At 53.7% G+C, this 12,036-nt stretch overlaps 1 protein-coding gene and 1 long non-coding RNA gene across 2 annotated transcripts; one reads left to right on the forward strand and one right to left on the reverse strand.

Annotated features, from left to right (window-relative positions):
- Positions 1 to 2,616: 2,616 nt before the first annotated feature.
- On the reverse strand, positions 2,617 to 7,862 carry LOC144297961 (uncharacterized). Its single transcript, XR_013364918.1, has 2 exons — positions 7,721 to 7,862; positions 2,617 to 2,880 (listed from the first exon to the last, which is right to left on the reverse strand). It is a non-coding gene; the product is annotated as an uncharacterized LOC144297961 (long non-coding RNA).
- Positions 7,792 to 10,102, forward strand: MESP2 (mesoderm posterior bHLH transcription factor 2). Its single transcript, XM_077872225.1, has 2 exons — positions 7,792 to 8,664; positions 9,520 to 10,102. The coding sequence occupies exons 1-2, from the start codon at positions 7,792 to 7,794 to the stop codon at positions 9,787 to 9,789; spliced, it is 1,143 nt and encodes a 380-aa protein (XP_077728351.1). The 3' UTR covers positions 9,790 to 10,102.
- The last annotated feature ends 1,934 nt before the right edge of the window (positions 10,103 to 12,036 follow it).

The following is a 12,036-nucleotide window of genomic DNA, read 5'->3' on the forward strand; positions in this document are numbered from 1 at the left end:
AAAGGGTTTCAGAAGGAGAGGTGAGTGGGGAGACAGGGTAACTGGGTGACAGGCATTAAGGAGGGAATATGGTAAGATGAGCACTGGGTGTTGATAAATTGAATTTAAATTAAAAAAAGAATCCTGACTGGGAAATGAAGGTCAAGGCACTTTCTCTGGGCCTGGCACACCTAAGTCCGGGGAGAACCGCAGGCCGAAAGTCACGGGGTCTGAGCAGTGAGCAGGTTACTGCAGACGCAGTGTCGGGCACTCTGCAGCGTGGCAGTGCTCAGAAGACCAGGTGGTTGTGAGGCCCAGTCAGGGTGACCTTGCCCTGGTAGCTGCATCGCTGGGCCTCCCAGAGACACTGATGGCACTCGACCTGGCAGGGCCTTGCACACACCAGCCCCCAGAGCCAGGAGAGGGGACATTCTCTGGGCAGGCAGACTTGGGGCTCCTGTCCTCCCCCACTCACCCTCTTTCTCCCTCCCCATCCCAGGGGCACAGGCCCTACTCCTTCCCTGGGCCTCCCAGGGTGGGGACCTGCAGCCTCCCGCCCCCACCCCCAGAAGGGCTTTCTGGGGTTTCTGAGAAGACCTGCTGCCGGACTGTTTTGGAGGCCCCAGAACACCCTCGTTCCCAAGTTGACACCTTCTGCCCTGGGGGAGGTGGCCTTGTGTCAACAGGCAGAGAGGAGGTGTGAAGGCAGCCCCAGTGGCCAAGGGGGAGGCTGGGCTGGGCCTTACTGCTCCCTGGTAATGAGAATACCACACGGCTGCTGCAGCCCCCATGTGCCCTGCCTCTCCTTCCCTTCCATGTTCCCACAGGCTGACCACCCCCAGGGCCTGGAAGGGAACCCCGGGGAAGGCAGGCAAAGACAACATACAGGGCAGAGGCCAGGCCTTCACCCGGCTCCAGGTCCTTGGGCCTGCTCTGGGGCGCCCTGCACTGCCTGCCTGGGGAGAAAGGGCAGGTGGAGAGCTTCCAGGAGCAGGGCTGGGCATGAACAGAAGGTGGGGGCCGTGCTGCCACCAAGAGCAGGCTGGGCCACAGTCCCCACCCTCCCACAGCCTCAGCAGGCCCAGAGCTGAAGAAGCCCCTTCAGGGCCCCACCCGGGCCTCTGGCCTTCCGCTCTGACTGCTGCCCTGGGGCAAAGTCCGAGGAAGTCCACAGGGGATGATGTGTTTCCTCGGCCGTGTGAAAGGATCTTGGACACCCCCTGCTTCGGGGCGTCGACCTGACTGGTGCCACACTGGCAGACATAGCTTAGGGTCACGGGGGCTTTATGGCTCCAGCCCACGCACTAGCAGGCCCAGCCGAGCCTGGGCTTCAGGCACAGAGCACAGGGGTGAGAGTGGCAGGGGTGATGGGGCACCTGGGAGGCCTCCTTCTGCGCCCCCCAGCCCAGCCCACGACAGCCTGAAGGGCCCCCTGTGGTTCTTCACCCTCACACAGCCCAGAGTCCTGAGGTAGCCCCAACCTCTCCCTGATTCTTGTACCTCAGGGGTTTTCAGGTCCAACCTCCTTGTTTTATGGGGCTTGTGAGTATTGGCAGAGGCAGTAACAGCCATCCGTTCCAGCTTCTGCATGTGTCTACTGTGTACTTGTAGTCTCTTCTTGATCACCTCCACAAACAGGCCACTCACTCCCTCACAAAACAGCACTTCCAATCTTTTTTTTTTTTTTTATTCATAGAGACAGACAGAGAGAGAGAGAGAGAGAGAGAGGCAGGCAGAGACACAGGCAGAGGGAGAAGCAGGCTCCATGCAGGGAGCCTGATGTGGGACTCGATCCCGGGTCTCCGGGATCACACCCTGGACTGAAGGCGGCGCTAAACTGCTGAGCCACCAGGGCTGCCCCAGCACTTCCAATCTTAAGCAGCTCTTCAGTCTCTCTAGGGTATTCCCTTCTAGGTACACAGAGACACCCATCATACCCTTAAGTTTTTTTCTTGGGGCACAAAACATCCCTGAGTCCTTCAACTATTTCCCTGGTGACCAGGCTTAAAGCCCTGTCACTAACCTTGCTCTCCTTGGCTAGGGCCTGTTTCCTTCCATTATAAACGGTGGCCCCCACATTTTGAATGCTTACTCTGGCAATGGCCCATCCTGTATAGGGAATAAGAGACTCATTATCCCGTTTCTTGCAACTGGGATCACATTTGTTTTATATGCCTGTGATGCCCAGGAGGCAAGGGCTACCATGCCCTTTCCAAGCGTGCTTCTGGTTACATGATGCCACCTGACCTTGAACTAAGATATGCAGAGGATACCTGGAGCTCTGTTGCTCCCTTCCCCTTATTAGATCTGGTAGGTTGTTCTAGCCTGTCAGCATCTGTTGAGATTTTGGCTGTTACCCAACTCCCTCGCTGTGTGCTTACTGAAAATTCGACCAATTTGTATCTTTATTCAAGATCATGATGAGGCCTTTGATGAGGCTGGGAACAGAGCTAGTGGCCTATCACCGTAGATCTTCCTCTAGGTGAACACCCATCCATTCATCATCTGTGGGAACACTGAATCTGTCATGAATTCCCTTAACTGTCATCCAACTCACAAGGATTTGTTGACAAGGATACCCTAGGTACTTACTTAGTATGTAGACAGGAATTGTACATGGCTGCTCATACCCAAATGTCAATGACTTGGATAAAGTGGTGATTTATTTTCTCTCACATTAAAGAAATTCAGGGATAGATAGTCCTGGGACAGTATGGTGCTTCTATGTTGTCATCAAGCCCTCAAGATTCTGTTTGCTCCGTCATCCTTAATGTATGACTTCTGTCCTTGGGATTGCTTCACTGTCACAAAATGGTTGCTGAAGCTCCAGTCATCACATTTTCCAGGAAGAAAATATAAGAGGATAGAAACATGGGTGCATCTCTGCTTTAAAGAGCTTTCCTAGTGGCACTGGGTGGCTCAGTGGTTGAGTGTCTGCCTTTTGGCTCAGGTCATGATCTGGGGTCCTGGGATCAAGTCCTGCATCAGCCTCCCCATAGGGAGCCTGCTTCTCCCTCTCCCTATGTCTCTGCCTCTCTCTCCATGTCTCTCATTAATAAACAAAATCTTTATAAACAAACAGCTTTCCTAGAAGCCCCAACCAATACTTCTGTTAACATCTTGTTGGCTGTTACATGAGCAAGAGATGCTGAGAGATGCAGTCTTTCAGCTGGGCATACTGCTACCCACATAACACCAAGTCCTGCTATGTAAAAAGGTTTAAGAATAGAGCCTGTAATGGATGCTGTGTGCAACTAGAAGTGTCTGCCATACTCGTGAACATTCTACTGACCATGTTTCTCTGAACTAACCACCACCTTCTGCTATCACAGGAAGCAGGGGGTGCACCCGGTCCGGTGCCAGTAGCCCGCTGAGGCCCAGACATTAATCACCTTATCTAAGAGCATACAGCCTTAGATGTCCCTCCTTCCACCAGGAGAGTCGATGGGGAAGAGAGAAGCAGAGCTGGCCCAACTAGAAGCCTCCGTGGGGCAGGACCCAGACCCAGCTTATTTGCCAAGCACCTGGGGCAGGTTTCTGCATAGAGGGAGGAATGCCTGAGGGTCCCAGAGGCAAGCTGGACAAGCAGCTGGGTCAGGACCCAGCCCACCAGGAAAAGCAGGCTCAGATCCTCTATTTCCTAGCCTTGGCTGGGCTGGTGGGCTCCAGCTTTGGCTCCAGGTATCTGAACTCTCCTGTTCCCTCTACGCTGTAGCTGGGGTGACGCCTGCCACAGGCCAGAAGCTGGAGTGCCCTGCTGAAGATGACCCCCCATGCTAGGTCCATAGAGGCAAAGAGCTGCAGATGGAGGAGGGAGATAGAGCAGGATGTGCTGGGCCTGCTGCTGGAGTCTCAGGGATGGAAAGGATTGGCTTCTTCTAGGGCCAAGACTAAGAGATACCACCCCCCTTACCTACACCCAACCTCATCCTTTACCTACTTCATTCTTCTGCCCTTGAACTTTCTATAAGCAAGACTTGTAAGTGTAGGCTCTGTGCTAAGCACTGTGACATGCATTATCTTTATTTACCCCAACAATCACCCTGGCAGTCAGAATCCCCACTTTACAGATTAGAAAACAGATGCTCAGTAAGTTGCCCAAGTTCTCACAGCTTATAAGGGGTAGAGCTGGGACTCTAAACCTAAGTCAGTCCGATTCCATAGCCCAGCCTCCTGTCAAGTGACACTGCTTCCCTGTGCTAAGCAGGCCCAATATGAGGGGACCTACTTTGGCATCTTGGCATACTCTCCCAGTAAATGGGGCTGGAAGACAGTTTGTCCCTGTGCTTCCAGAGCCTGGCTAAGAGCCAGGGCCCCACTTTCTAGAACTTACACTCTGACATCTTACAGCCCAGTCTGTAGCCGGGGCGCTGGTGCTAGCCCAAGAGAGGAGGCCAGGCTACCCTAGAGACAGGAGAGTAAGAAGGGCTCTATGCTGACAGTGGATTCCCATTATTCACCAAATTCTTTCATATGAAATCCTCCCAGGCTGGCTCTAAGGGTGGGAATAATTCTGGATTTTCAGAACTTCCTGGAGATTGCAAGCAGATCTACCTGCCTATGCATGAGGCAGTGCTATTTGGCAAAAACTAAACACACACTAAAGATGCCTCAGTAAGGGCCTGACTGGTGCACATATGCTACAGAATATCATAGAACAGTTTAAAAGGGGTGAGTCAGAAAACTTAGTACCAACAGCAGGTTGAAACTTCAGAATCTAGATTAAGAAACACACAAGAGGGATGCCTGAGTGGCTCAGCAATTGAGCTTCTGCCTTTGGCTCAGGGCATGATCAAGGTTGGGTCCCACATCGGGATCCCTACGGAGAACCTGCTTCTCCCTGTGGGATTGGGTCCCACATTGGGATCCCTGCGGAGAACCTGCTTCTCCCTCTGCCTATGTCTCTGCCTCTCTCTGTGTCACTCATGAATAAATAAGTAAAATATTAAAAAAAAAACACATAAGGGATCCCTGGGTGGCGCAGCGGTTTGGCGCCTGCCTTTGGCCCCGGGCGCGATCCTGGAGACCCGGGATCGAATCCCACGTCGGGCTCCCGGTGCATGGAGCCTGCTTCTCCCTCTGCCTGTGTCTCTGCCTCTCTCTCTGTGTGACTATCATAAATTATTTATTTATTATGCCAGCTTCTCTCCAGAGAAAGCCTATTTGGAGTCCAGAGCACTGTTAAGTGAGTCATCTTCTCTCTGTGCCATGGACAAATTAGAAATTCCTTCTCTTCAATCACGGCAGCTAGAATAAACTAAACAGGTGTTGCCCTGACCAACATTGTTCAATGACAATCATTACTTCATCATCACGTCAGAGTGGTAATTTGGGCATATTTTCTCTGGTATTTTAAAAAATAAGTCCTGAGCAGAAGTGATGTCACCTGGTCATTGAAGGTTTGTCAGAGCCTCCTGCCATTTTTTTTCCAGTTAAAATGATCTGCTCTAATGTTCACACAATGTTTAAATGTTCACTGAAATCATCTATTACCCTCTACAAGTCAGCTAAATATATCCTGATGTGGGATGCTCTAAGGCACAATGTTGAATGAAAGAAAGCAAGTTACAAGTCACAAGGCTCAGTCGGTTAGGTGTCTGCCTTTGGCTCAGGTCACGATCCTGGGATCGAGCCCCACGTCGGGCTCTTTGCTCAATGGGGAGACTGCTTCTCCCTCTGCCTCTGCCCCTACCCCTGACTCATGCACTTATTCATTCTCTCTCTCAAATAACTAAAATCTTAAAAAACAACTGCAACTTACAGACAACAGGCTGCAATGTTGCCTCATTTACATACATCCATGTGAACATGTGGGCCAGGTCTGGAGGGGCACATGACAACCTGATAGCTGAGGGGTTACAGGGATCCCAGCTTTACCTGGAATGTTCCCACTACTTACAAAGAGAATTAGTTAAATATTTGAGGAGCAGCCACAAATACTCCAAGGTCATTATTTATTACTTCGAGTTGATATAGGCCAACCTATTCTGGAAACATCATAATGTTGACCTTTAGTTACTGACCGCCACCCCCCCTTTTTTTTCACATCACACTTCTGCTCCAAGGTCCATCTGGCAATCCAACTTCTTAGGGTGGCCCCAGCCAAGCTGTCCTCCAGCTCTCTACAGCAGCACCTTTGCACAATGTTCTGGAAGCACCTTGCCAAGTCCCACTGCCAGCCCTTTGTTTAAGCAGTTCCCACAGCCAGAATGTTCTACTCGCCTCTCTCCTTAACCAAGTCCTACTCATGGCCCAGGGCCCAGTGGTGACCTCTCTAGCTCTGTGGTCAGAGCTCTATAACCTGACCCTCATTTGGGCCTCAGCTTCAGAGTATAGCACTTTCTCTGAAGATCACAAAGGACAGTGATGCCTCCCTTAAACTGTAATCATTGCTGAGGAGAGCTTTACTACTTCCAAGTTTATTTTATTTTTAAATATTTTATTTATTTATTCATGAGAGACACAGAGAGAGGCTGAGACACAGGCAGAAGGAAAAGAAACAGGCTCCATGCCGGGAACCTGATGCAGGACCCGATCCTGGGACTCCAGGATCATGCCCTGAGCCAAAGGCAGATGTCCAACTGCTGAGCCACCCAAGCATCCCTACCTCCAAGTTTATAATACGAGACTGTAACAACAGTCCTACAAGTAGATACTATAATCATTATTCCTGTTTTATAGAGCAGAAGCTCAAGCTCAGACTCAAGCTCTGCCCAAGAGCACACAGCTAGTTGGTGGTGGAGCTACTAAGTGCATAATGGCCTTTTCACCTGTCTCTCAGCACAAGCCTGAAATGTCATGAGTAGAAACCACAACTAGCTCACACTGCTATGCCTGGCTTTTGCCAGTTGCTAAATAAATATGAATGAAATGTGATGCCTATAGCATCCTGAAATGTAAGTAACCTTCTTCATGAATGGGAACAGCAAACATTTAGCTCACCTGCCAGGCCCATACTGAATGGTTCCACCCAGTACCAGCAGCCATCCTAGGTGGTGCGTTTTTGTATTACTGCTAAGAGATTGAGGGAACCTTGAGTGTCAGAGGAGTTAAGTGACTTGCCCAAGGTCACACAGCAAACAGATTCAGGCCTGCTTGGGGGCTCACCTTCTCCCATCTTCATCACCCACTGCTCCCTATCCCTCTTCTCCTGCCTGTTCTATTTCTCAGGGACAGAAACTATCTGTGGGTAGTGAGATGACTTTCTCTGTACCATTCAGCAAACCGGCAAGTGTGGGTTCCAGCTGCAACCCAGGAAGGATCCACCTGTAGGTCCCCCTACTTCCACCCCACCCCGAATCATTGTGGGCAAATCCCTCGGGGCTTGTCTTGACCTCTTACCCAGCACACCTGCCGACAGTGAGGGGAAGTCACTGGGCGAGACCACCCCCAGCCCTGGGAGAGGGCAGCCTCTCTTTGCGCGGGTCCACATGTCACACGAGGGCCAGCCCGGCCGTCCCCAGACCATGGCACTGCCCACCACTGTCGGGCTCCTGGGCACTCACCGCGCCACGAGCCTGGGCGGGTGGGAACTCGGTGAGAAGCTTCGCAGCTCCAGCCAGATGCGAATTGTCCCTCCCGCACCTCCCGGGCTGCAGGGGCCTCCATTAGAGCCCCCGAGGAGTCAGAATCCACACCTCCGCAAATGGGCCCGCTTTCCCAAGGCCCCCCTGCCCAGGCCTTCCCTGGGCTCTGTGGGTTTTGACACCTCTCTGTAACCTGGCAGGGGGCCACCTCTCACCTTCGGGCCAGATAAAAGCTCAGGCCTGGAGGTGGCCGGCTCAGCCTCCCAGAGCCCTCGGCGGCCCGGCCATGGCCCAGTCCCCTCCTCTGCGCGGCCTTCTGGGCCACGACCACTGGGCCTCACCCCGGGGCTGGGGCTGGGCCGGCCACCCCGACTCCACGTCCCCGGCCTCCTCCTCGGATTCGTCGGGCTCGTGCCCCTGCGACGGCGCCCGCGGCCCCTCGCAGCCCGCGCCCCCGGCCCGCAGCGGCCGCGCCGCAGAGGCCGCCCCGACGGCGCCCGCACGAGCCCGCAGCGCAGCGGCCGGCGGCCCGCGGCAGAGCGCCAGCGAGCGCGAGAAGCTGCGCATGCGCACGCTCGCCCGCGCCCTGCACGAGCTGCGCCGCTTTCTGCCGCCGTCCGTGGCGCCCGCCGGCCAGAGCCTCACCAAGATCGAGACGCTGCGCCTGGCCATCCGCTACATCGGCCACCTGTCGGCCGTGCTGGGCCTCAGCGAGGAGAGCCTGCAGCGCCGGCGGCGGCGGCGTGGCGACGCGGCGGCGCCTCCGTGCTGCCAGCTCTGCCCCGACGGCGGCGGCGGCGGCGGCGGCGGCCCCGCGCAGGCGCAGACGCAGACGCCGGTGCAGGTGCAGGTGCAGGCGCGCGCCCCGGGGGGCCTGGGCTCCGCGGCGCCCTGGGGGTCCCCGCCGGCCCGTCCCGGAGCGCTAGTGGCGCCCGAGCGCCTGGGGAACGGGGTGCCGGACGTGGATCCCTGGGTTACACCCCCTTACTGCCCTGCGATGCAGTCGCCCCCGCAACTCTCCCAAGGGAGAGCCCCCGACGCTGTCCTTTGGACACCGCCCCAGGCCTGTTCCGGAACTCAGACGTCCCCAGAACCGAGGAACCAGGCCACGCCCTGGACGCCGCCCCCCGCGGCCCCCGAGCTGGCTGTAGTATACCAGGTACGCGCGCATGTTAGGGTGCTACTTCCCTCGGGGTGGTCCCCAGGTTCCTTTGGAAATGGCAGGGGTGGGTAGGCTCTAGTCTGCAGGGAATTACAGGCTTTTTCTATCCCAGTTTATCTAATCCGACAACCCTATGAGAGGTAGAGAGAAGCTGAAGAGAGTATGGAGAGGACCCTTACCTCCATGGGGAAAGAGGTGTGGCGGGCCCCAGGTCGTTAAGGCCACCACCACCTGGACCTAGAAAACTTGACAGCCGAGTTAAAGAGGGAATCCTTGGACTTGCTCCAGAGGCAAAATGAAAAGTAATAAGAGCCATTGGGGATTCGCTCCCAAGTGCTCCATTAAGGTTTGGGGAGAGGGAGCCCGGCCGGCCCCAGGGGTGGGGACTTCCAGGGTAGACTGGTTTGGAGCTGGTGACTGACCTTCCTCTTTCCTTCAAGCTTCATTTGTTCATGAGGCCCATGAGTGAATGAATCATGGTCCATAAAAGAGCATATTAATAACCAAAATTTACTGCTTGCTGTTTGCCCAACACCTTCTTGACGCTGTACATGTATTAACTCAGCCAGCCCTACAACTGTGGAATAGGTATTGTTATCATCACCCCCATTTTACAGATGAGAAAACTGAATAAAAGAGATTGAATTCTTAAACCTAATTAGTAGCAGAGGTGAGATTTGAACCCCTGGAGTGTATCTCCAGAGCCAGTGTTCTTCACCACTTTGCTTCACTGCATCCACGGCACCAGGGCTGTCCAGAAGCTGCCAGCCACGTTCCAGGGAGCATCCAGGGTCAAGGTCTCAGGGCATCAGGCAGTGGCCTACTAATCAGCTCCTTTTGTCTCTCTTGCAGGGTATCTCAGTGTCTCCAGAGTCCTGTCTGTTGCCAGAAACCCCACCCCTCCTGTCCCGCCCAGCATGCCAGAGACTCCAGCCTCAGACCCAATGGGGATGCTGGAGCCACAGCGTAGAGGTGCTCCCCAGCTCAGAGAACCAGGGACCAGGCTCTGCCTTCCAGCTCGGTGATGAAAGCCCTTCCCAGAGCTCAGGCCTGCAGCTCAGTGGCTGCCCTGAACTTTGGCAAGAAGATTTGGAAGGGGCCCACCTGGGCATCTTCTACTAATGGTCTTGCCTGTTGCCTTGTCAGCCAGGAATCGGGCCTTTGGTGTGAAGTGCCCTCCTCATTTGCTACTTGCTGTGATCTTCAAGCTTTTTTTTTTTTTGAGCCAATGATCTCTTTTCCAAGTGATGTCTCTCACAGAGGCAGTGTTTGAAACATAGTGGGTGGCCTCCCTGGCTGGAATCAGGACTGGGGTAGTGTCCTCCACATCCTGGACATCCCCCAGAATGACCAGTGCTCTGCAGGGCACTGCCTGAGCCTCAGGAAGGTGGTGGCTGCTTGACCACAGAGTTGGCCAGGCTGGGATTGTGGGGGGAGTGGGTAAGGGGGTGGGTGAGCGGGGAGAGAAGCCTGTATGCTTAGATTTTGTACTTCTTAAACAACAACAAAAATTTTTATTTGGTCTGTTTTTCTTCTATCAACCTGGGTTTTTATTGCCCTGGAGAAGGAAGAATGTTCCCAGCCCACAGGGAACAGTCATGCTGCTCTTCCTCACCCTGGGACTAGGCCTCCTGAGGTCGGTGTGTGCCCTCACTTGCCACTTTGACGAGTCTTTATCTCCAGGGGCTCCACCTGGCCTGCTGGGCAGGGTCACACAGGGGGTTAACGTTTGGGCCTGTTCACTTGCCTCCGACCCATCACCACTCTGTTGTCCATTCTTTTGAGTACATTCCCGCTGACCCGGAGGGCTCTTTCACAGTTATATAAAAGTGATTTAAAAAAAATAATAAAAAAAAGAAATGAGGTGGTTAGCTTGCATAAGCTAGGGCCAGTGTATTTATTTCTAGGGTTGCCATAAGAGAAGAGCGTACATCAGGTGGCTTGAAGAACAGAAGTATAATTTTCTCACAGTTCAGGAGGCTAAAAGCCCAAGGTCAGTGTCAGCAGTGTTGGTTTCCTCTGAAGCCTCTCTCTTTGGCTTGCAGATGGCCACCTTCTTCTCTCTGTGCCCTCACATAATTACCCTGTGGTCTTTGCACTTGGCTTAATCACTTCTGGTTAAGGCCACCAGTCATACTGGGTTAGGGCCTACACATACGACTTTATTTTACCTTAATTACCTCTTCGCAGGCACTATCTCTGAATACATTCACATTATGAGGTCCTGGGGCTTAGACTTTCACCATGGATGTTGGGGGAACACAACCCATAATACCTGATGTGAGGTCCTGGAGAGACAACATTCCCCAGCTAGCAGGGCAGATTAGAGGAAAGTGAGCGGTCAAGGCCCAAGTTGAGGATGTGAGTTTACATACAGTACAGAGAGAATGCGACAGCGTGGTGGGAGACAGGGTTGACACCTCTTTCTTGAGTTACCTGATCCATGTTACTGCTGCTGTTCTGATGTATGCTGCTTTAAGTAAAAATAAGAGGCATCTCCAGAATCTTGAAAGAATGCCACCCAAGATCCATAAGTCAAGGCCACCGTGGGCTTGGGCGCCAAAAGTGGTAACAACCTCGTTCTGTATATACTGACCCAAGTAGGGGAGAATCGCAGGATATAGGGGATGGGCAGTGAGGGATGTTTGCCAAGCGGGCGAGTGGGGAGTGACCCCGGCAAAAGAAACCGCATGTCCAGAGTTGACAGAGGTGATGAATAGAGTCGAAAAAGGAGCTCATAGGTTATGGGGATCCTGTCTGGCCTCTTTCTTGGGTGCTGGGAAGGCAGTGAAGGCGGGGAAAGTGGAAGGAATTGGGTCAGAGGCACGGGTGGTCCCTTGGGCTGCTTGGCAGAAATGGAGCTGGGTGGGGAGGCCACAGTGCAGGGCGACAGAAGCGGAGGGAGGAAGACCAGAGCACAAGCTGCTTGAGCTCTCAGCTGCACGCAGGCCAGCCATCCGACCCGATGATGTGCCCGCTGACATCAAGCAAGTCACTCCTCTGTGCCTCAGTTACTCCATCTCCTAAAAGAGGAACTAGTTTAGGTGCCCACTGAGGTAGCTTCTTCCCCTAGCCTTCTAGGGTTCTGGTTCTTACCAAAGGGGCTCCTGTCCCTGGGGCCTGCCAGCCACAGGTGAGAGGATGAGAAGACCTCACACAGTGAGGAGATGGTTACAGGGGCCTGACCTGGGTGTGCGTTCCACTCAGCTCTAACTCTCCGTATAACTGGGAAAACTGAAACCTGCCCAAGCCTCAGTTTTCTCAGCTATGAAATGGGGACAGTAACAGGCCCTATATCTCAGGGTTCTTGGGCTTGGCACATAGTAATTGCTGAATGGAGGGAGATGGTGTGGTCTGGTGGGTGCCTAA

Source organism: Canis aureus, chromosome 2 (assembly GCF_053574225.1).
Source record: "Canis aureus isolate CA01 chromosome 2, VMU_Caureus_v.1.0, whole genome shotgun sequence".
NCBI classification, from domain to species: domain Eukaryota; kingdom Metazoa; phylum Chordata; class Mammalia; order Carnivora; family Canidae; genus Canis; species Canis aureus.